Below are 25,023 nucleotides of genomic sequence, written 5' to 3' on the forward strand. Positions count from 1 at the left end.
GCCTGCCATTCGGGCACCGCGAGAGAGTCGGGGAGGAGGAGAGACGCGAAGGAAAGCGCCCGGGGCGCAAAGCATCTTCTCCTTCGCGACAGCCGCGCTGTCGTAAACCGGTGAATGGCTCCCGTGTGGCGAAGGGGGAGAGGCGAGCTGGGGATTGTGTGCGGCGGCGGCCCTTTTCTCTGAGGCGCCTGTCCTTCTCCCCCCACCGCTATCGGAGAGACATGGATCCCAACCGGATCATCCAGGCGCTCAAGGGCACCATCGACCCTAAGCTGCGCCTCGCGGCCGAGAGCGAGCTGAACCAGGTGAGAGCGCAGCCTCCGGCCCCCTTCGCCGCCCCCGCCCCGCCCAGGGGATCGCGGCGGAGGCACTTCGGGGATCAGCTGCTTCCCCTCCCGCCAGGCCTCGGCGGAGGACGGGGCTTTGTTTTCCCCTCAGGGGGTGGCCTCCCTCCTCGCCTCCCCCTCTTGCCTCGCCATGGTGGGCGCGCTCTTTCCATCTCTGAGGAGAATCCTGTCACGGCCCCTCAGGCGCGCAGCGCTCACCTCCCCACCCCAAAACAGCCTAGCGGTTTCCTTAACGGATTTGCACGGCTGTTCGCCCACATTCCTGTCCCGCCTCTCCTCCTCCCGAGGTGCGCTCTTCCCGTGTTTTATCCCTCACAGTATAGGTGCCGGATCCCGGGGGCCCCCAAGCACCCACAAAAATTCCCATGAAGGGGCCGGGCAGTCACAAATCCCGGCGCCAGGGGCCATGCACGATGCACGGCACCCATGGCCCCAGGCACCCAAGCTGGCGCTCCTGCCTCACAGCCATCCTGTGAGGTGGCTTAGGCAAAGAGAGGGTGGCTGGCTCTGGGATCACGCAGCCAGCTTTCATGGGTTGAGTGCGGGATTTGAACCCAGGTTTCACCCAGCCAGGACCTTGGGTGGTCTCTCAGCTACAAAAGCTGACCCCTCCTCCCTGTGAAGCACCCTTCGGTCTTTTCAGCACCAGAGGATTCTGTCCAGAAGTTCGCCTGTGGGAGCGGGAAGAGGCACTTTGCAGACTTCCATGTTTACTACTGTGCATGTTTTCATGGACTGGAGCCCACACAAATCTAATGAGAGATCTCTAACCTTGGGAAGCTTATCACCGGCCTTGTAAATAATCCCGCAGAGTTTGCTTGCCTGCAAAAGACGTTTACTTGCTTGCTGGGGGCTGGCAGAGGAGGGAGGGAGAGCTCTGTCCCTGCTACAGCAGCTCTATACTATGACCGTGTACAAGGCATACATTTAAAGCACATCCTTCCCCCCCCCCCCGTAAACTGTAGTTTAATTGTGCTGGGAATTATAGCTGTGTGAGGGATAAGCTACAGTTCCAAGGATTCTCTAGGGGAAAGCATTGTGCTTTGCATGTGCTTTAAATGGGGTGTATGCAGCCCAAGTTGCTATGCTGGGATTGTACAAGGGGGCTTCCCTCTGGCAACATACTTGATTTCTGTGCCGGGCATAGTCTGTGACCACCTGTATCCAAAATGGTTTTCCAATAGAACACCAGATGTGAGACCTGTAAATACTATGGTGGTGTTTATTTGTTCCTTTGAAAAAAAATACATCTAAAAAGAAAAGAAAAGAAGGGACAAGATAATTCATCTGTCTTCAGCTAGCCTTTCACTTGCCTGCATGTCACCTATAGCTATTAGGCTAGTTCTTACATACAAGACTAGTTTGGACCTTAAAGATATGTCAGTCTACAGGGGGGCAGAAGACGCTGCTGTTTTAAGAGAAAAGTATGTGTGTGTGTGTGTGTGTTTGCTGTAACAGGCTGACATGGCAACCTCACTGAAAGTTCTGTTCACTTTTGTTTGGCTTTTAAGCAGACATCTCAAGTTTTGAAGGTTGACAACAGGTTTTGGAATTTTGGGCTCCCTGGTTGGTATTATAGGTACTCTACAGGTCTTAGACTTGTGGCTTTTAATTTCGCAACTTTTTTTAACCATCCTAACCATTTTTTGGTGGTGAAATTCCTTCATGCTACAACCTATGGTAGTTCCTATGATTCTTCAGCATAGTTATTTTTTGACAAGTTGACTTCTTCACCACCATCCCTCCGGAATTTTGATACTTTGAAATTAGATTGTGAACTTTTCCAACTTTTTTAAAGGTTGCCAAATTAATTACAAATCAGCAAGCAGTAAACTTCTGCTGCAAGCCCCACTGAACTCAGTGGGACTTCCTTCTGAGTAGGCATGTATAGGATTGCTTTACATGTCAAAGTAAAATGCCTCACTTTATGGAATGAGTGACAGTTATATTAGATTAGGATAGAAGATCCCAAATCATTCACAAGTCAATGGCAAGATTCTGTGGTAACTGGATTGTTCAAAAAGAGTCATGTCAAAAAACATCAAAGCCTATGATACCTGAGAGAGAGCAGAAGGTGGTTGAATTTCAGCTTGGAATCAACATGCTTCCCATGATCCAAGAATTCTTAGCTTGTATACATATCTACTTTAGATAAAAAAGATCCAGAAACTCGTCAGAATGCCAACTTGTAGCTTTATTTGTACAAAGCTTTTTTGTAATTTTCATAATGTAAAAAGATAACAACACAAAGCAGTATATTACTCAAGTCAACTTTGACAGGGCATAGAGACTGCAACCCCCCGGCACATCTTTACATCCAAACTAGTCGTAAATGTTTTTAGTTGCTGCATATAAATACACATAACATGTTCATTTGGTTGTGATTCTGACAATGGAAATGAAGGTAAAAATGGTCGGATGGGGGTGGTGTAATTGAAAGCTTAATTTCCTAGCTCTTGTTTGGTTCCATACTTTTTCGAAAAAAAGAAGAAGAGCGGAATGTGATTTTCTACATTTTGTTGTTTGAAGTATATGTTTCCTTTGGCCTTCATTGCAGAAGGGTCATGAAAGAACTGCCAGCAACTAACAGCTCCTAAGTCAGGAGTCGCCAACCTGATGGGTACATTTGCAATCTGGACAACAGTTGTGGGCATCCCACACATGCCCTATTCTAGTTGCTACAATAGAATGCTTCTTTTTAGCCTAATTTCAGCAGAGGGAGAGGTTCCAGGGAAGGTGGACACATTTGCATGATTCAGAAGCTTCAAATATCAAGTTTCTAAATTGGGGAGAGGCTATCTGAGTTATTACTTCTATTGTTATGCATCATCTATGTTTAATGTTATGGGGCCATAGCTCTGTGGTAGAGCAATTGCTTTGCATACAGAAGGTCTCAGGTTCAGCCCCTGGCATCTGCAGGTAGGATTGGGAAAGTCTCTCATCTTAAGCTCTGGAAAGCTGCTGCCAGTCAGTATAGACAATATTGAGATGGATGGACCAATGGTCTGATATAAGGCAGCTTCTTATTTTCACTGCTTGTTTTGAAAGAAGCCAAAGGAGAGCCTTAATGACCCAGATGGAATTCTGTCCTTTATCCATAATTCTCTCTTGCTTTAATTCCTGATACCCAGATTTAGGCTTTCTTTTTTTAAAAAGTATCCAGCGTATATTGTGGCATTCATCCTGGATGAACAGCAAAGGAGGTATTCATTTTTAAAGAGGATCAGATCGGTTACAGTTTTACTTTTGTCCTTGACATGCTGACACATTTAGCTGCCAACTGCTGAATGAGGTCTTCGAAACCTTCTAGCAGATTTTAGTAAATCAATGCCACAGTGATGCTAATGCAGTTCCCATTTGGGAGAGTTAAGTATAGTGAACTGTCGTCAAAAGAATGCAACAGCTACAGACTTCTTAGGATGTACTCCATTAGTGACTGGGGCTGATCCATCAGTACCTGGTCTTGCATTTCCTTTGTGCTTGTGCTATTGCAGTGTGCCTGGTGCAGTGGAATCTGGCAGAAAATAGAGGGTCTGGGAAACTAGAGGGTTCTTGGTTGAACCAAGAGGGGATGTGAAGGCAACCCAGTCAGCCATATTAAGTCAAAGGCCATCCACCTACTACAAATAAAAGATATTTCAAGTGTGGAAGTTGGTGGGGTTAGGTGAATGCAGGAGTGATATGGGCAGTGCAGTTTACAGCTACTCTCCTGCCCCAGTGGCTAAAGTTCAAATAAAATATGAGCGACGGGAGAGAAACCATTTAAGGAACTTTGGAAATTGTTAGAGGGTTTTAATGTTGTGTGATTTCATATCCAGCAGTCTTTTTTCACTTAGAAGCTCAATCACTCAGAATAATTTTCCTGAGTGCTCCTGTTGAGTTGATTTTTTGTGATATCGGAAAATGCCTTTTCCAGTGATAACTGGAAACTTCCATCAGAATGACTGTGACCAGGCTGACACCTTTTTTCCTTCTTCCAGTTATTTTAACTTATTCACTGATCCACAAAAAAGTATGTAAAGGTCAGCACAGAAAATTACCTTAAAAATATGTTGCATAAAATTAATATAGGAAAGTAATACTGTACTTTGAATGTACTTTGTACTTCTCAACTGTTTATGAAGGTAATAGTGTTTTATTAGAAGCTTTGCTGTTGCAAGAAGCAGGAACAGCAGCTTTGCTGTTGCTTATAGTTTGGAGGTGGAAATACTATTATTATTTTCCAATTTTATTAGAGAAATAAATGGTCAAAACCACAACTGGATTCAAGAGCAGAATAAAACCTGTTGTGTCTAAGCCAGCTGTTCATTTGGAGTGTGTCCACTGCATGCTCAACCCTTCAAACTGCTTAACTTTGCAGGAGAACATCTGATTTGGAAGGAAATAATCTTTTTCTTATTCATGGCAATAAAGAATCATAGAATTGTATAGTTGGAAGGGACTCCAAGCATAATCTAGTCCAAGCCCCTGCAATGCAGAAATCTCAACTAGATCATACATGACAGATGGCTATCCAACCTCTGCTAAAAAACCCTCCAAGGAAGGAGAATACTACAGGTTAACTTGTTTTACAATATATGGTGCTTTTCTGATTGACTTTCTATGCATTTCAGTCCTACAAGATCATCAACTTTGCTCCCAGCCTACTGCAAATAATAGTTTCTGATCAAGTGGAATTCCCAGTCCGACAGGCAGGTGAGCAGAAATTATTTCTATGTGTTACATTTAGAATTTGGTTTGATAGTCATACATATCCAGATAGAATTTGGTTTGATAGTCATACATATCCAAATTCAGCTACTGTTTCTTACTTTGATTGTTTGCTCGCCTTGGCTACTGAGACCTAAAGTTCAGAACATGTTCCAGCAAAACAAGGAGGGTGCAATAAAGAGCCTGTGAGGAGAGTCCCAAGGGCTCTATAAGGGCTGCATTTGGACCTTGGGGTTTTTTTAAAAAAATATTCAGCAGTCTTCCATGTGCTAGGACACTAGGACTTAGGGATGTTTTTCTTCTTTCACTTCAGCTGCTATTTACTTGAAGAACATGGTGACGCAGTACTGGCCAGACCGAGAGCCACCACCTGGAGAAGTGATATTTCCATTCAACATTCATGAAAATGATCGGCAACAGATTCGGGATAACATTGTGGAAGGAATTATTCGTTCTCCAGACTTAGTGAGGTATGTCAGGATTGGGGACATGCATCAGAATTCCCTGAATTGTGTTCCAGGGAGAACTAATGCTTCCATTAGGTATGAATTATGCAGATCATGCTACTTTACGTCAGTATTTACTCTGTATTTTTCTTTTTGAAAATTGTGGTTTTCCAGGAGGTGATGGGTTAGGAAAGGTAATGGAAAGTAAGCTAAAGGACTTGGAATCACTTCTGTAATAATTCTTAAGTGGAGGCTTCCCAGAGAGCTGTTTCTAAAGAAGATGGTTTGGATATTTCATGTTAAGGTCTAAATGAGAGTTGTAGAGAGGCAGGCTAATGAACAAAGGGTAATTAAAGCTAAAATATTATATCCTTTTGTCACACCAAGGAAGCTTTGTTTCCCAGATGAAGATAAAGAAAACTCTTTATAATCCTTTTTTGACCCAGTCCAGATGATAAAGAAAGATCTGTTCTCACCCTGACCACCAGCTGTTCCACATGAGTGTGTAATGGGGAAAGGCTGTAGTTCCTTGATAGAGCACATGTTTTGCATGCAGAAGGATCCAGGTTCAATCTCTGATGTTTCCAGATAGGCTGGGAAAGACTCCCGCCTGCAGCACTGGAAAGCCGCTGCCATTCAGTGTGGATACTACTGAGTTAGATGGACCAATGGCCTAGCTTGATAGAAGGCAGCCTCCTGTGTACATGTGCAGACCTGATTGATACCAACGCAGAATCCAGAAATGGGCTGTGCGATTTGGTCTGTGTGTGTGGATATATGCACTTGGGCCCTCTGCGGACATTAGGTCTATTCATGGAGATCGGGTGGCCCAGTGAATGATACCATCTCTCTGTCCCACTGCATATATCCTCTAGGTCACCCAAGATTGACCCTGGGTTAATCATAGAGACTGATGGATGGCAAGTTTGCAAATCTTGTGTACTTTAGTTTCTAGTAGTCATTAATTTGTGTGTATGTTGTTTATTTTGTTAGTCCATTTCTCTAATAATTTGAGGAGGAAGGAGAAGACACCAGCAATATGGTTTCATTACACAGTATCCAACTTAACAGTTCCTCTAGTGCAATGACTTCTAGGTGTTTTATGGAACTGCCCTGCCATCTCCTCTCCCTGTATGACCCTTAAATCTGTTCTTGGGTTTCCCCCAACCCTTCAGAGCAGATTTATAGGGCACGCAGGGCATGTGCAGGGAAGTACCAATCCATAGCTAAAAGGCCTTGCACTAGTGGAACTTTGTGGTTGGATACTGCCCATAGTTACACTGAATGTGATTTCACATGTCACCCACATTTCTCATCCTGTCTTTGTCTTTTGAAAGGTTTCTGATACTCTCCTTTTGCGGAGGATTGCCTGATAGCATTTATTACGGAATAAAGTTTGCTCTGAGTTTCTGATATGCTTAAAGAATTTGCCTCTCAAACTGTTTACCAAAACATGTTACTTGCTGACACTCTCTTCTTCTTCCCCAACCTTTCAGGGCCCAGCTGACAATGTGCCTCCGCACTATTATCAAGCATGACTTCCCAGGTCACTGGACTGCAGTGGTGGACAAAATAGGCTATTACTTGCAGTCTCCCAATAGTGGGAGCTGGCTTGGAAGTCTGCTGTGCCTGTACCAACTCGTGAAGACCTATGAGTAAGTGGATCTTCTTCTGGGAAAGCCCGTTGCTCAGGAGCCTTGCTCATACAGATGGCAGTGTCTGGAGAGCACCCCCAAGTACATGCATGTACCCCTTCTTTTGCCTTGACTGGTTCTTTGGAGAAATAGCTTCTCAATTCTCAAAGTAGAATGTATGTGTGGGGAGGGAGAAAGACAGGAGTCCACCCATGTGCTCAGGAGAAGGCAGCTCTAGCGAATGGGAAGCAATCCCTGCATTCATCAAGGTTAGGGCAGAGTGAGTAACATGTGAGTCAACATGAAGGATCAAGTAATTATCAGATTACATGATAATGCTGCACAGCTGTGTAAGTTATAGCATATTCGCCAAAATGTCTTTGATTTGCTGTGCTAAAAAAATAGATTAAAATGGTCAGGAAGGGGTGGAAGGATGGCAAGCAATACTGAATCTTTTCCTTAAAATGTAGAAGAATTAGGACAAGTGTAAAAGTTTGCTCCCCAATTGTTTCTGGATCTGGCTACTTCTGCAGATACAAGAAGGCCGAGGAGAGAGAGCCCCTCATCGCTGCAATGCAGATATTCTTGCCTCGGATTCAGCAGCAGACAATCCAGCTCCTTCCTGACAACTCCCATTACTCTGTGCTCCTTCAGAAACAGATCTTAAAGATTTTCTATGCACTTGTTCAGGTATGAGCCTCTGCATGTAAAGCAATCAGATTATAGGGAGTTCTGGGGTGGGTGTGGGGGACCCTCTACATCATTTCCCTTAAGAGGCATACTTCAGAGTGTTTCATTCACTTCAAGCTTGCTTACTTACAAATTTGGATGTTTAAGATCACAGTCTTAGGCCTGGACTTCACAGTATTTCAGAAAAGAAAAAATGCTAATGAGAGATTGTAACGCCTTACAATAAGCCTGCAACTTGCACGTGGGTTACGTTCTGAGGATTGTGCCTAAAGCCAAAATCATGTAGAGTCAAAACACATTGGGTGTACAGTAATAGCAGTTGGAATTGCCAAAGTCTTTTTTCCAGAATTTCCTCCCCCTTTTGAATTTTTTTTGCCAAGTGCGTAAAGCTGAATGAGCACAAGTTAAATGTGTGTAAGTTGCAGGCTTACTGTGTGTTTATAAGTGCCCCTGGAATGGACATATTTAGTCCTCTTTAGAAAGTCCTTAACTATGTAAGCATAAACAGTTTGACTGTGTAAAGTGGGGAGCTCTCTGTACTTAAGAAGGCTTCCTGGACATTGTAGAAACCAAGATTTCCCTTCAAATGAATGGGGGCCTTCTTTTCTAAGTCTAATTGCTGTGCAGGGAGGGAGACTGATGAGGAGAGGCAATTTGCAGCCCTGACTTAGAACACCTTTTCTGCATTCCCTTTCTGGTACTTCTGTGCATCACAATACCTCCACACTTCCCCCCATGCTTCTTCTGTATTCCTCTGTGAAATTCCTGATGCACTCCTCTTAAATAAATCCCTGAAAGTCATTGCTGCCCATGGATGACCAGGTGACCATCACATAACATACACTCCCAGGGCATTAAGAAAGGTAGTCCTTCCAACTCTATGATTCTATGATTCTTGGAGCAAAAATAAATAAATAAATACTCCAGCTGCGTTGTGGTGTTGTATCAGTAGTATAATAAAATGTTTTCTTTAATAAAAACAAGGTGTAATCTCTGGATTCTAGTGCAAATAATATAGTCTGGAAACACAGCAATACCTTTACTCTTTGTGTGTTACACCCCGCCCCACTCCGTCTTTTTGTTCCTTTCTTTAATTCCAGTATGCACTGCCACTTCAGCTGGTGAATAACCAAACTATGACTCAGTGGATGGAGATTTTCCGGACTATCATCGACAGAAGTGTGCCTCCTGTAAGGATTATATTACTGGGCAACACTAACGCCTTTGGGGAATAGGAAAGGGGGAAGTGTAGCTTAAGGGGCATATTAACTTAACCCCCCCCCAATTTGCAGTGTTATTAGAGGCTTATCCTCTAGTTGTGTTCCAGTATTTTAAAAAAGGAGGCAGAAAGAAGGACAGGAGCAATTGCTCACACTTTCCACTGGCTTGGCAAGAATATAGTGTTTCTGAAATACAAGGAAGAAGATACATAGGAAAATCTGACTTCAGGTGCCACCCACAACCCTCCTGACCCCCTGGCCTCTGTAAGCACCAAGTGATGTCATCACAACATGTGACCATTGGCTGCTTTGCTCATGGTACCCTGTTAGAAACTGAGCACTGTTGCAGCCTCCCAGCTACAGTGGTGCCTGTGGCTGTTTCACTGTCTCTGGGCCCTGTTGGACTTCAATGCCCATGTATACCCAGGACTTGCAAGGGACCCATTGCCTGTGTTGGCGCATCTCTGTGTGGGTCATGTTCTATAAAAGCATATCAAGGGGCAGGAGTGTGCTGCCAAGCAGGAGTGTGCTGCCAAGTGTGGTTGCAGGATCTCCCTCTTTGAAGGTTTTCATGGAAAACTTAGCCAGATTCCTTTTGACCAGGCTGGGCTTGAGGCCATTGGCTGCCTTGACATGGGGAGAAGGAAACGAGCATGGTTCCAGTACAGTGGCCCTAGATACCAGTTGCTGGAGCTTGGGGGCTTGCGCTGGAGTGGAGCAGGCAGAAGGTACTGCTCAGTTGACTCAGTTGTAGATGCTGATATTGCCCGTTCCCTTCCGTGCTTGAAGATTGCACCAAGACCTAAGTATGTAGCTTAGCCAGAACCTACCCTTAGTCCATGAAGATTGAGACTCAAGCTGTGGAGTTCCTGACATATGCAAGTTAGTTTTGCATGATATATTATACAAGCTTTGAAGATGCACAGTTTTGGCTTGATGTTCTGTGCATGCTATGACATGCCAGGGCAAGGTCTGAAGGCACCTGATGCTGCAGCTTTGCTGAAGCCAAGCAGGTCTGAATCTAGTCAGTGCCAGGATGGCAGATGCTTACGAATCCTATGTATCTTGCCTTGAGTTTTACCATGAATAGGAAATAAGCAGGGTATAATTCATAATAAAGTATTGAAAGGTATGGGGTGGACACTACAACCTGCATAATGTAGTCTGCAGAGTATGAACCATGTGGAATTTGCCTCAGTAACAAATTCTGAGGTTTTGTATTGGTGGTTTCGGAGAACAGTCTCAAAAGAAGTAATTTTCAGTCTTTTTACAGTGCTATCCTAAGCATGTTTATTCAGAAGTACCGTAAATATCAGTGTTCAGTGGGGCTCTTTTGATTATGAATCTTTATATTTTAATGTTTGTGTTAACTGGTCTTTATACCATGTAAACCACTTCAAAGCCAATTTTAGTTCTAGGTGGTGTGTGTATATAAGTTTTGTTAATGTTCAACATTAATTTGTGTACAAATTGGCTGATAGTTATTTCCTTTCATTAGGAGACTCTGCAGATTGATGAAGATGATAGGCCAGAACTAGTATGGTGGAAATGTAAGAAATGGGCTTTGCGGATTGTTGCTCGCCTTTTTGAAAGGTAAAATGCTAACTAGAGAAGATTTTCTGAACTTTGTTTTTCTCAGCATTATACTTCAGTCATTTTTCTATATATTTAATGCAGAGCTTTCCAAACTCTGTGTCGTGACACGTTTGTGTGTCACATGAATACTCCCTGCACCCCTCCAGGGGCTGGAAAGGGGTTAGTTTATCCTCCGGTTTGCTAGTAAAACTGAATTACTGTGTCGCGAAATGAGGCATGTCTAAAAAGTGTGTCACCAACATTAAAAGTTTGGAAAGCTCTGATTTAATGTAAAAAAGTATCCTTACAAATCTAAAACAGGAGCAGAAACTTCCAAACTTCTTGTGGCTGCACCAGATGGGTGTGTGTATGAGAGAGTCCTAGTCACTTGTGCCAAGGTTTAGCGTTGTGTCTGAACAAGCTCTGTATGTCCTTTCACACTTTTGTTCACATCTTTGGGAAAAGTTTTACCAATTTTACTGAAGGTCTCCATTGGATATTTTATTTTGCTCATTTTCTGTTTCTCATCTTGCAACTATTCGTTGAATTTGTATATCATTCTTCATCCAAAGATCACAAGGTATAAATGAGAACATAAATTGCATAACAGAAAACCCAAAAACAAACTAAGATTCCACCTAAACATTAGGAAGAACTGCCTGACAGTAAGAGCTGTTCGACAGTGGAATTTGCTGCCAAGGAGTGTGGTGGAGCCTCCTTCTTTGGAGGTCTTTAAGCAGAGGCTTGACAACCATATGTCAGGAGTGCTCTGATGGTGTTTCCTGCTTGGCAGGGGGTTGGACTCGATGGCCCTTGTGGTCTCTTCCAACTCTATGATTCTATGAAACCAGAGCTATTTTGAATATATCTAGAGCATGCAAAATCAAGCCATGTCCCATTAACCATCTTACTGCTTGCCTCGAGTCCTTGACAAATTAGAGAACTGGGCAAAAACAAACAAGATGAATTTTAACAGGGAGAAATGTAAAGTATTGCACTTGGGGGAAAAAATGAGAGGCACAAATACAAGATGGGGGACACCTGGCTTGAGAGCAGTACATGTGAAAAGGATCTAGGAGTCTTGGTTGACCACAAACTTGACATGAGCCAACAGTGTGACGCGGCAGCTAAAAAAGCCAATGCAATTCTGGGCTGCATCAATAGGAGTATAGCATCTAGATCAAGGGAAGTAATAGTGCCACTGTATTCTGCTCTGGTCAGACCTCACCTGGAGTACTGTGTCCATTTCTGGGCACCACAATTCAAGAAGGACACTGACAAACTGGAACGTGTCCAGAGGAGGGCAACCAAAATGGTCAAAGGCCTGGAAACGATGCCTTATGAGGAACGGCTAAGGGAGCTGGGCATGTTTAGCCTGGAGAAGAGGAGGTTAAGGGGTGATATGATAGCCATGTTCAAATATATAAAAGGATGTCACATGGAGGAGGGAGAAAGGTTGTTTTCTGCTGCTCCAGAGAAGCGGACACGGAACAATTGATCCAAACTACAAGAAAGAAGATTCCACCTAAACATTAGGAAGAACTTCCTGACAGTAAGAGCTGTTCGACAGTGGAATTTGCTGCCAAGGAGTGTGGTGGAGTCTCCTACTTTGGAGGTCTTTAAGCAGAGGCTTGACAACCATATGTCAGGAGTGCTCTGATGGTGTTTCCTGCTTGGCAGGGGGTTGGACTCGATGGCCCTTGTGGTCTCTTCCAACTCTATGATTCTATGATTCTATGAGTCAGGAAGTCGGGCAAGCCAAAGTGCATGGTGGGTGGACTGTGTTTGGCTTCGTACATAAGAAGTGCAAGTCACAAGATAGGAAGGCCTTCTTTAGTAGGGTGATACCTTAACATCTTTGTCACATCATTCTTTCAGCTCTTAAGAGAAGACCAGTTTGTTTAATGTGAAATCTGTCTTTTACTATAGGTGGGGTATAACACCTGCATGTAGTTAGCCAAGGGGAGTCACAGTGAGTGTGTGCATCTTTGCCTTGAATGGTCCTAGATTTTGCTTCCCTGCTTTTCTTCTTCCTTTGGTGTCCAGGGTTATTCTGAGCACTCTTTTATACATGATCAACTTTAGCGGCATGTGTACACGTTAACCTTCAGTTTACGTACTTGCTTTGGATTCTTTCTTCAAGGTATGGCAGTCCTGGGAATGTAACAAAAGAATATTTTGAATTTTCTGAGTTCTTCTTGAAAACCTACGCGGTGGGAATCCAACAGGTAAACATCTGCCATTTGTTTTATTAGTATGATAGTTCCACAGCAGGAATATTTTACTTGTCCTTTATGTATCATTTCTTTAATGCAGGGATGGGGAACTTGTGGCCTTTAAGATGTTGTTGGATGGCAAATCCCATTATCTCTAGTCATTGGCCTTGCTGTCTGGGGCTGATGAAAGATGGAGTCCAATAGCATCTGGAAGGCCACAGCTTTCCCATCCCCACTTTAAGGCATTCATTCCCTTGCCTGAGTACTTTGCTGTTGCAGAACAGAAGGAATAGCAGGTGCACCCCAGGAACCTGGGTAAAGAGGGGAGGGCACTTATAATGAAACTGTTCGCAGGGCCATTTTAGGATAATCACAGATGGTTAGTGCTCTCTAGGTAGAAGCCTCATACAATCTAATATTTAGATCCCCCTTGTCAGGAACTTGTTAGGAATCTGCTTTACACCGAGTCAGACCACTGCCTTCATTGGCAGGCAGCAGCTCTCCAGGGTTTCAGACAGGGTTATCTTCCAGCCCGGGTTGAGCTTGGGACCTTCTGCACACAAAACGTCTGCTCTATCACTGAGCTATAGCCTTTAGTTTTCCAGGGTGCTCCTCTTCCCAAAGTGAACTGCTGATTCTTTTTTTAAATTGTAGCTGCCACTTGCACCTCTCTTGCCTCCATTTTGGCCTCCTCAGATGATCAGATTTGACCATTGGGCTTCCAGTTTCTGGTCCCTGTTGTATGTTGTTACAGCAAATCTTTCCCATGGCTACCATGTTCAGGGGTGATGGTGGTAATGGAAACAATCATAATGTTCTAATTTTAAGGACAGATTTTCAAATGCAACTTGATATATGTTGTTTTTCCTTTAGGTGCTCCTAAAAATCTTGGACCAATATAGGAAGAAAGAGTATGTTGCACCACGCGTCCTTCAGCAAACATTAAACTATCTGAACCAAGGGGTCAATCACTGTTTAACCTGGAAGCAGATGAAACCACATATGCAGGTCAATACAAAAATAGTGATTGGTGTCCCTGCACAAATACTGAGGATTTGAGCTAGAGCTTTTCATGTAGTGTTGGAGCTTGAAAAATTAATTACAATAATTAACATTGCAATTACTATAATGGGAATGCAATCACTTGGACAGAAATAACCAGTCAATAGCATATTTATTTCATTCATCTGTATTTTATTCCACACCATCTGTAGGATTTGGAGTGGGCTCTCTCTCTCTCTCTCTCTCTCTCTCTCTCTCTTTCTCTGTGTGTGTGTATCTATCTCCCGCCTGATAACATTTAGTAATGTAAAGCGTGTGATGTGACATCATTTCATTAGCTGCTGGATTTGGTGGGTCCAGTATGCAGCACACTGTACTGTTGCAGGATTCATGATGATGATTTGTTGGAGTGAGGACTTGTGTTTGAATGATTAATAATGCGATTTTGCTCTGTTGAACGTTCTCTTTGCTTTTTTTCTTATTAGACTGTGTGTGAAGAAGTGATCTTTTCCCTGATGTGTTATAAAGATGAGGATGAAGAGCTCTGGCAAGAAGACCCCTATGAGTACATCCGCATGAAATTTGGTAAATTTGGTAAATATGTATTATGCATCAGCTAGATGACTTCCTTGCTATCACTGGTATTATTTCTCAGTAGCACCCAATGTTTGAACAGATTACTATACATTTAGATCAGTCTACAGTGAGAAGGTTTGTTTATTTGCACCTGTAATTTTGTTAGTATTTACGCAATATAACAAAAGGAGATAAAACAAAAAAGATGGCAAAGTAGGACATGCCCCTGTTTAACCTGTCCATTGCACTCCATCCCTAAATAACAGTTTGCTTAAGCCCCCATAAACTATGATTGTGGTGAGGTGTCTGTTAAAAACACAAAATGAGGGAGAGACAGTAGGATATAATAATAATAATAATAATAATAATAATAATAATAATAATAATAATAATAATGATAATTTATTTACACCCCGCCCTCCCCAGCCAAGGCCGGGCTTAGAGCGGCTTACAAGCAATAATAAAAACAAGATGAATGATTACAACTTAAAAACAAAAATAAAATACAACATTAAAATAATGGAACATTAAAATATTAAAATGTAGCCTCATCACAGGAGGAGAAGGAAAAGAAAAAAGAAAGAGAGGGAGAGAATCAAATTGGCTCCAAGCCAAAGGCCAGGCGGAACAACTCTGTCTTACAGGCCCTACGGAAAGAAATCAGATCCTGCAGGGCCCTGGTCTCATGAGGCAGAGCGTTCCACCAGGCCGGAGCCAGAGTTGAAAAGGCCCTGGCTCTGGTTGAAGCCAATCTAACTTCCTTAGGGCCTGGGACCACTAAGGTGTTGTTATTTATGGACCTTGAGGTTCTCCGTGGGGCATACCAGGAGAGGCGGTCCCGTAGGTATGAGGGTCCTAGGCCGTGAAGGGCTTTAAAGGTCAAAAGCAGCACCTTAAATCTGACCCTGTACTCCACCGGGAGCCAGTGCAGCTTGAAAAGCACTGGGTGAATATGCTCCCATGGCAGAGACCCCGTGAGGAGCCTCGCTGCAGCATTCTGCACCCTCTGGAGTTTCTGGGTCAGCTTCAAGAGCAGCCCCGCGTAGAGTGAATTACAGTAGTCAAGCCTGGAGATGACCGTTGCATGGATCACTGTGGCCAGGTCGGGGAGGGAAAGGTAAGGGACCAACTGCTTGATGCGGCGAAGGTGGAAAAATGTCGCCTTGGCTGTTGCTGTAACTTGCGCCTCCATGGAAAGGGAGGCGTCAAGGATTACACCCAAACTCTTAACGGAAGGCAATGGCACTAATTGGGCCCCCGCAAGAGAAGAGAGTTGGTCCCTCATCCCCATGCCATCCCGACCTAGCCATAGGACCTCTGTCTTTGAAGGATTTAGTTTCAATCGGCTCCCACGAAACCATCCAGCCACAGCTTCCAAGCATCTGGTCAGTGTGTTCAGGGCCGAGTCAGTGTGGCCATCCACCAGCAGATAGAGCTGAGTGTCATCAGCATATTGGTGACAGCCCAGCCCAAAGCTCCGGATAATCTGGGCAAGGGGGCGCATAAAGATGTTAAAAAGTATCGGGGAGAGAATTGCGCCCTGAGGCACTCCACACACCAAGGAATGGCGCGACGACAGTTCCCTCCCTAGTGCCACCCTCTGTCCCCGACCAGAGATAAAAGAGCACAACCAGTTACGGGCTATGCCCTGTATCCCCATGTCTGCGAGGCGGTGGTCCAGAAGATCATGATCGACCATGTCAAAGGCTGCTGACAAATCTAAAAGGATCAGCAGTCCTGACCCGCCTCGATCCAGTTGTCTACGGAGATCATCTGTTAGGGCAACCAGAGCAGTCTCCGTCCCAAAACCAGGACGGAAACCGGACTGAAATGGATCTAATGCCGATGTTTCCTCCAGAAACCTACCAAGCTGTTCAGCAACTGCTCTCTCAATTACCTTACCCAGGTATGGAAGATTTGAAACTGGGCGGTAATTGGATAGGTCTAAGGGATCTAATGAAGTTTTCTTTAAGAGTGGACACATATTGGCTGAAAGCTGTTTACTTCCATCAGTGATTGCTCATTTAAGAAATAAAAAGAGCCTTGTTGGTGTCCTTGTTCTGTCAATTTCAGAATGATTTGTCAAAATGTTCTTGAAGATTGTGCAGTAACACTTGATGTGGTTTTCTTTTCTTGTTCTTTTTGTTGTTGTTGAAAACTTGAAAGATGTCTTTGAAGATTATGCATCCCCTACAACAGCTGCTCAGATACTTCTGTACACTGCAGCAAAAAAGCGAAAAGAGGTACTTACAATACAAACACTATGACATTATAAAGGCTTGTACCGCTTCCTCCATTCTTCATTGGCTGTGATGGGAAGCCTGTGGCCCTCCAGATGTTGTTGGGGATGGGAACTGGAATCCAGCAACACCTGGAGGGCCAAGATTTCCTATCCCTGCTTAAAGGCTATTTGTCTCCCTTAAAAAAATAAAAATTCTTTATTACATTTTTATCCTCTTTGTTAGCCAAGTTGCTCAAGGTACAAGGTATGTCTCTGCCTGAAAATCCAATGTTATCCTTGCCACGACCATCTGAGCTGGTTAGGCTACAGTGACCCCTCCCATTCCTCCAGTCTGGACTGATGCTGCACTGAGTAGCCAGGCAGACAGATCTTGAGTGTGGCCTCTCCCCACTCCCCATGGGTCATCTAGCATTCATCAACAGCACCACCAGTGTCTTCTTGGTTTAAACAGAATGACTCCAGCATTTTTTACTTTCTAGTTCTTAATTTTCTGCGTTTTGTTCCATCTGTTTAGGTGTTACCCAAAATGATGGCATTTTGCTATCAGATACTTACTGGGCCCAATGTTGACCCTAGGAAAAAAGATGGGGCATTACATGTGATAGGATCTCTAGCAGAGATTTTGCTGAAGGTAAGCGGATGAAGACTTGTAAGATACATGTAGTTTTGCCACCAAATATGTGATTCATTTGCCACTTCAATGTGATTCATGAAAACCTTAATGCGGGGATCAGAATGCACATATATATCTCTGACAGAAGGTCTGTGTAGAGCAGGAGTTGATAAGGGATTCTAAGAGAGATGAATGAAAATGGAATGAACCAAGATTTGTACAGTATATTTTAATTAGTATTCTGGGACTACCTGGCAAGTCCTGTTGTACACAGGTATTTCATCAGAGACATGCATGGAAATGAAATTGATCTGTGGACAGTAAGGCATGGTAAGTAGCTCTAGAATGTTCATTAAAACAGACGTATCCTAGTTGTTCTGTTCAATTTAAATACCATCTTGAAAAGCAGGTGTGCGTCAGAGGGCACTTTGGTCCTCAAAACATAACTTGAAATAATCCCATGGTATGCTATTGGCCCGTAAACCAGTAATGGCACTTGAACACGAGGACAGTCCAGCTAGACAGGGATTTAGCCTGTGCGTCAACAGCCAGGTCTAACCAAAGGAGAGAGCTACAAGGAAGCCTCTTAACAAACGAGGCAATATCTCTGGTCTATATCAAAACTCCCAGGTTTTGTTTTTCACCTGGTCTTAGAAAGATATTCTTCTCCTTTCTGCAGTCTTACTTAAGCACACGAGAAGAGCCTTGCTGGATCAGACAAAAGGCCCATCTGCTCCAGTATCTCTTAATTCACAGCAAGTCCGCATTTCTGGATGCATGTACCTTCATAGGGACACATTCCCACCTGTGGCTGTAATTGGCCTGGACAGCATAACATATTTAGCAGTTGGGCATTTCTGCATTTTATTGGACTTATATAATGCCAGAATATTTTCTGAAAGTGAACTTGAAGCTAGAAGCTGATTTTGGTTTGTATTTGTGCAATTACTCTAGGGGAGTTAAATTTTGGAACATAATTGAATATTGTCACATATCAAAATGGAGACTAACCTTTTTTGTGGCTGCTGTTAATTCCATCAGAAGAGTGTCTTCAAGGATCAAATGGAGCTGATGCTACAGAATCACATCTTTCCGCTGTTCATGTCGAACCTGGGGTATTTGAGAGCAAGAGTAAGTGACCAGAGCAAGTGTATCATTCTGCGGTAACTTGCTCTTCTTAGCATCATTTAGAGAGTGTGCCCCCTCTTACAGCCTCTGGGACAATGGGGCGAGATGGCATTGGGGATGTTGTTTTGCACATTGTTGCTCTTTGCTTTTTTTGTTTGCTCTTTTATTGCTGACATTCTTGCTTGCTGCCTCGGAGTCTCTCCTGAAGGTCGGGTAACTGTCTGGAGCAACATTTTCATGTGGCACAAAGGACTGTTGCCTGTGCAAAACTGCCTTAGTTATACACAAGTGTCTCTTTGGAACTTGGCCTAGAATTTTAATGGTTGTTGTTGGTAGTGGTGGTGGTGGCTTTAATCAGGGGTGGCTGCAGGGGTGACACACACACATTTAGTTGTCTAATGTAAGCCTCTTCAAACCATAAGATGGGGTACAAGTCTAATCAGCTGAGAACTACCAGCACACAACTAGATTCCTTAGAGAATAACAGAACTCAGTAGTGTCTGTTTTGCTTTCTCCCTCTTATGCTGCAGTCCTGTTGGACTCTTCATTCGTTCAGTACTTTGGAATTCCACAATGAATTCAACCTAAGGAATGCTGTTGAGCTAACAAAGAAGAGCCTGATTGACGACAAAGAGATGCCTGTCAAAGTGGAAGCTGCCATAGCACTTCAATCCTTAATAAGCCATCAGGAACGAGGTTTGATTCTGATTTTCTCTCTCTCTTACTCTCTCTCTCTCTCTCTCTCTCTCTCCCTCTTTCTTGCCTCCGCATGGACTCTGCATGAACAACCCCAGTTCAGTTCCAATGCCTAGTTGCTAAACCTCAGATTCCTTCTGTCAAAATAAACGAATATTATGATAATTCTCCTTCCCTCTGAAATGACAGACTATAGGATATAGAATATATACCAGCCAGGAAGGGTGCATCCTCTGGAAATATTTGATTTTCCTATTAAAATAGAGTTTTAACCATGAAACCGTTGTTCTCACTCTACTGTGTATTGTTGCTGTAAAGGTGCACCCATGTATTGAGTATCTATGCTCCAATAACATCAATGCATCTGTTGCTGCTCTTTCAAGCATCCTACTATGTGGTTGTTACTGACTGAATAAATGCCCACGTAGTTCATTATTGGCCATTCATTTCCCATTCATTGAACCTTAATTTAAATGTCAGGTATTTTGACTGCTAATTATGCAAATAGGTCTAAGATGATGGTTAGGATTGGTGTAATAGCTGCAGATGTTACAGAACCCTGCTTTAGCAAGTCATCATATACTATCTTCTGCAAAAAAAATTGGAGAAAGGGAGCAGCGTAGACCTGAGTGTATCTTCAAGGGAAAAGGTGCAAATTCCTCAAATGGTCTGTTTAGTTTTCTCCCTTTTTCAGCTTTCCAACATACCTCTTTTTCCTGCACCAGTGAAATAGTTCAGGAATAGAAAGCAGACAGATATGTGTACCTAAGAAGCACTGATAAATAGATAGATAAATAGATAGACAGATATCTATATTTTATCTTTCTGTCATTTTATTTTATCTATCTAAGGGGTTTAATCCTAATCCAGAGCTCCTTGCATCTTCATTTAGCAAATGACCCCTTCTATCTTTTTCTGTGTTGTTTTTCTGTGTGCCTTTTTAGCAAAGGAATACATTAAGCCCTACATCAGGCCAGTTATGCAGGAGCTGCTGCTTGTTGTTCGGGAGACTGAGAACGATGATCTCACCAATGTAATCCAGAAGCTGATTTGTGAATACAGTCAGGAAGTAGCAACAATTGCTGTTGAAATGACACAGCACCTGGTAAGAGATAGCAGTGCTCTGATACAGAGGAAAACCTCTGATGTTTCTGGTTCCAGTTGATCTTGTTGGAATCAAGAATTTATTAAGGGATGTGTAGCTTCCAGCTTTGGCATTGTAAAGACCAGTCTGCATGTCTATAAAAATAAGTTTTAAACGACTTGAAGAAAATTAATTGAATGCATTTCTCATTTTATCTCAATATAAGGCAGTACATCCTGGAAAATTCCCATGTGTTTTTGCCCATACCACATTTTTTTTTCAATGGGTTAACCCTAAATATTGAAACTTTTGTTATATTTTTAAACTGCTTTTAAAAATTATATCCTGGTTTTCAAAAACACTCAGCCTGGATTGCTCTCTTTTCCCCACCTTACATTCTCAGCTGTTTACATGCATTTCAGGCAGGTTTATAGTCTGTGGAACTAAACTCTTACATAAAGAGTGGAGAACCCGTGAACCTCCAGGTGTTGTTAGACTCTCTCCCTTCGCTTCCAGTCAATAGGGCTCATGGTTGAGGATGATGGGAGTCAGAGTCAAACAACACCTGGAGGCTCTTAGGTCTTACGTTTAACATGCACACCTTGTCTTCATCCAAAACTGCAACTAGGTTTGAGTACAGTGGTACCTCGGATTACAGACACTTCAGGTTACAGACACTTCAGGTTACAGACTCCGCTAACCCAGAAATAGTACCTCGGGTTAAGAACTTTGCTTCAGGATGAGAACAGAAATCGCGCGCCGGCAGCAGGAGGCCCCATTAGCTAAAGTGGTACCTCAGGTTAAGAACAGTTTCAGGTTAAGAACAGAATTAAGTTAACCCAAGGTACCACTGTAATTGTCTTTTCTCACATCCCACCTCTCCTCCTTTCTCTCTCTATTGCTAAATATTACTTTGTAAGCTGCTTGGAGCAAGAACCATTCTAGGACACTACAGTGGTGCCTTGGTTCTCGAACTTAATCCATTCCAGGAGTCCATTCAACTCCCGAAACTGTTTGAAAACCAAGGCACGGCTTCCGATTGGCTGCAGGAGCTTCCTGCACTCAAGCGGAAGCCATGTCGGACATTCGGCTTCCAAAAAATGTTTGCAAACCAGAACACTTCCAGGGTTGTGGTGTTTGGGTGCTGATTTGTTCAATAACAGCCATTCGAAAACCAATGTACCACTGTGTAAGGTTTGGTTTAGTTTAGTTTAGTTTAGGTATATGTCGCTTTTCCACAGTGAATTGTGCTCCAAGTGCCTCACAACAAGCAACTCGGTGTATCTCAGTGGTAGAGCATCTGCTTTGTATGCTGATGGTCCCGGGTTTGATCCCTGTCATCTCTAGGTAGTGCCCTGCCTGAAACCCTGGAGAGCCGCTGCCAGTCAGTATAGACAATACTGAGCTGGATGGGCTACTGGTCTGACTTGGTATAAGACAGCTTCCTATGCTTATTATCAACATACCAAACATTTGAAACGATATGTATAATTTTTTACAAAACATGTCCATCAATTCACATAAGACCTTATAAGATCAGATAAATAGGATAAGTTCAACAGTACAAAGAAATAATCTATATACAGAGAAAACTCAAAAGTTCAGGATGGGGGCAGGCACAGGGAAGGCTACACTACAAGTTCTAGTCTTGCATTCCAAGGGCCAAGCAGCCTGGCTAAAATGCAGTTTAGGAACTAGATAGTTCACAGCTGGCTCACTCACTAGAGGAGGCCAACACAGTCAATGGGAAGTGCTGTGGAGGGCAGTGATGGTAAGCCCTCTTCCCCAGGCTTCCAGGTGTTCTAACCACTAGTGCAGGACTTACTGCAAGGTGCTGTGCCCATTGATGGCTTTAATACATAATAATAATAATAATAATAATAATAATAATAATAATAATAATAATAATAAAAAAATTATTATTATTATTCATAGTCTCCAAGGATGACATAATCAGCAGGCTGCTTCTCCATTGTTTTGTGTCTTGATTTCTTTAGGCAGAGATATTTGGGAAAGTTCTCCAAAGTGAAGAATATGAAGAACTGGAGGATAAAACTGTCATGGCTATGGGGATCCTTCACACAATTGATACAATCCTTACTGTCGTGCAAGACCACAAGGAGGTGAGCCTTCTCCATCACTTGTCAACAGGTGGCGCTGTGGGCCTATTCTGTTCCACAAAACCTTTGCCTACAGCTTTCAGCCAGTCATAATTTTAAAACAGTTTTAAATTTAGCTTTTTGTTTTAGGGCAACTGTTCATTTAAACAAAAGCATTCAGTTGTTACTTTCATGCTATAAACAGTCTCTGTCTCTTCTTATTCTAGATAACTCAACAGTTGGAGAGCATTTGCTTACAGATCATTGGCCTCGTCTTGCAGAAGCACGTAATAGGTAAATTTAAAAAGCTGACCTTCTAGAAAATATTTCCAGATTTTTTGTTTGTGTTTGTATTGCAGAGAACTAAAAGCCAGTCTTGAATTAGATATTAGAATATAGTACACCCTCTTTTTCCAGCCAGCCTTTGCCAATCTAGTGCCCTCCAGATTTTTTGGCCTGGATTGGTGAAGGCTGCCTTAACAACTTATTTTCTCTGCTATCCACTTCAGTTTAGGCATAAATAAGTCACCTGTTGTGAATTTACTTTTGTTGCACATTAGACATATAGATTGCTTTCTGTAGTGCAAATTGGAAGGCCAATGGAACAACAGTCAATTCAGTTCTAGACATACCTGGGGAATTGACAGTGGGGCGCACAATGGGAGTATAGTATTGTAATGTCCAGGTTCAAATTGCACTAAATGTGCAGTTTTGTTTAAGCCCTGAATCAAGTCTATGCAGTGCTGGTTGGTAAATTCCTTACCGTCACACCTTCAGGTGAACTGGCAAGCTTGCTGTCAGTATACCTCAAGGAAGACATGATTGCAAAACATGTTTCCTGGTTAAAATTGCTGTATAAAGGATTGATAATGGTATGAATTTTTGCAGTTTGTGTGGGATTTGCAAACTTTTATTTTCAGACCTCATCAGATCTGCGGGGGTTTCCCTTTCAGAGTTCTATGAAGAAATCCTCTCTCTAGCATACAGCTTGACGTGCCATCTTATTTCACCTCAAATGTGGCAGCTTCTGGGTGTCTTATATGAAGTATTTCAACAGGATTGCTTTGAGTACTTTGCAGGTAATGAGCTCTGTAGTGTGTTCTGAAAGGGGATTGACTGATGTTATAATAACCTGAGAGACTGGAGCAGTAGATCTGTTCAAGTAACTCGATTTGAAGTATTATGTTGGCTAGCAGTAGTTCAGGAAGCTATGATGGAGTGTCTCAATTGTCAATTTGTCTCAGCTGAGTGAAAACAAGCTTGCATTGTTCCTCAGTGCTATAGATTCAGAGCTGCATGTGCACGGGATAACCTTGTGCAGAGTGGTGTGCACTTAATTTGGGCTGTGGCAATCCAGTTTCTGAGACCTATATAAACTCTGCATATTGAGTAAATTTGCACATTTCCTCCTTCCGTCATATAGATGGCTTCAGGGATTGTCAACACACTTCTGGTATTTCTTTGGAGCCCTAGGAACTTGTTTCCCACCCCCCTTTAAGTTATTTATGTGTTTATCGTGCTTGTTAACATGTACTATGCAAGGAAAACAACTCTACAATGCTAACCTCTCAAGCTTAACTGTTTTGCTTGCCTTTGTCTAGATATGATGCCTCTCTTGCACAACTATGTCACTGTTGATACCGATACGTTACTGTCAAATCCCAAAAATTTAGAGATAATTTACACCATGTGTAAAAAGGTAAGTATTGCCATTGTTCATACCTTTACCAACTAGGTATCAAAAATGAATATGAAAAAGTGACCGAAAAATGTAGCACTGGGTGAAATGTAAAGGTCACAAGTAGTCCTGTTTAGTTTTGCTTTTAGCATACATTCTCTGCTTGCTTCCCTTCAGCAGACTTCAAACCCAGGGTCTGAGGGTCATGCCTGCATGTTACCCTGACAGGATGAATGTAGTTACTTATACCCACTGATTTTGGACATGGTATGGCTTTCTAAAAAAAACAGGATTTTTCTGCCCACGCCATATGTTGGATCCTTTTCCAATTCTGTTACTTCTTTCACTTAGGTTCATAGCACATCAGCATGCAAGACACCCACTTTACAACTGGAAATGATGTATATCCTACACAAAAACATATGCTAGAATACTGTGAATGTGTTTGTCTTTTAAATACATGAGCTGTACCAGCAAACAGGACAAACACTTATTCTGTTCTTGAATATTCAGTTTCGGTTGCTCTTCCTAATGTGCTTGTTCTGGGAAAAGTCCCACAGAGTATTAGTAGAATTGCCTTTCTCTAGTAGAGGGCCATGCTTTGGCTCAGTTTGCTTGAGCAACATGGAGCTTTTTGCTCTGCCATGCATCCTCTTTGCTTTTAGCATGCCGAGGTCTGAACACTTGAGGTAGATCTGCTGGGATTGACAGCTGTGCGTTGCGTGCAGGCTTTGTACTAAATGGCCTTTTGGCCTATTCTTGCTCCATGAATCTGACAGTGAGACTTGAAAACAGAATAACAGATCCGAGCTCTCTTGCTTTTTGCTCACTGAGCCTGTTGAGCATAATGTTTTGAGAACTCTTAATTCACATATGGATTCAGACCACAATGTTCAAGATTCTACCCTGTTTTTGAAGGCCGGGGATCAATTTCAGTGAGTGCCACTTAACTCCACGAAAAGGAATAAAAGTGCCAATACTAAGACTCCTATTATGGGAACACCTTAAAATTGTTACTGTTCAGATTTACTGTTTATCCCTCATTTCTGTATAAGCTCGTGTGATTA

General features: G+C 42.8%; 1 protein-coding gene across 5 annotated transcripts in view; it reads left to right on the forward strand.

Moving 5' to 3' along the window:
* The first annotated feature begins 91 nt into the window (after positions 1-91).
* Positions 92-25,023, forward strand: part of IPO8 (importin 8) — a 37,484-nt gene continuing 12,552 nt past the window's right edge. Inside the window, exons 1-19 of one of the 5 annotated variants that reach the window (XM_082240432.1) lie at positions 92-305; positions 4,961-5,042; positions 5,371-5,527; positions 7,000-7,158; positions 7,671-7,827; positions 8,928-9,017; positions 10,546-10,640; positions 12,766-12,850; positions 13,712-13,846; positions 14,326-14,434; positions 16,583-16,659; positions 17,173-17,289; positions 18,313-18,402; positions 18,930-19,095; positions 20,040-20,200; positions 22,177-22,302; positions 22,506-22,572; positions 23,199-23,357; positions 23,880-23,977. In XM_082240432.1, the coding sequence (XP_082096558.1) occupies positions 222-305; positions 4,961-5,042; positions 5,371-5,527; positions 7,000-7,158; positions 7,671-7,827; positions 8,928-9,017; positions 10,546-10,640; positions 12,766-12,850; positions 13,712-13,846; positions 14,326-14,434; positions 16,583-16,659; positions 17,173-17,289; positions 18,313-18,402; positions 18,930-19,095; positions 20,040-20,200; positions 22,177-22,302; positions 22,506-22,572; positions 23,199-23,357; positions 23,880-23,977 (2,214 nt within the window). In that variant the 5' untranslated portion in view covers positions 92-221. Of the gene's footprint in view, positions 306-498; positions 635-4,960; positions 5,043-5,370; positions 5,528-6,999; positions 7,159-7,670; positions 7,828-8,927; positions 9,018-10,545; positions 10,641-12,765; positions 12,851-13,711; positions 13,847-14,325; positions 14,435-16,582; positions 16,660-17,172; positions 17,290-18,312; positions 18,403-18,929; positions 19,096-20,039; positions 20,201-22,176; positions 22,303-22,505; positions 22,573-23,198; positions 23,358-23,879; positions 23,978-25,023 lie in introns of those variants that run through there. The other 4 variants (XM_082240434.1, XM_082240433.1, XM_082240435.1 and 1 more) reach the window with 4 other exon arrangements.

The sequence above is a fragment of the Podarcis vaucheri genome (assembly GCF_965113315.1).
Source record: "Podarcis vaucheri genome assembly, chromosome: 10".
Taxonomy (NCBI): Eukaryota; Metazoa; Chordata; class Lepidosauria; order Squamata; family Lacertidae; genus Podarcis; species Podarcis vaucheri.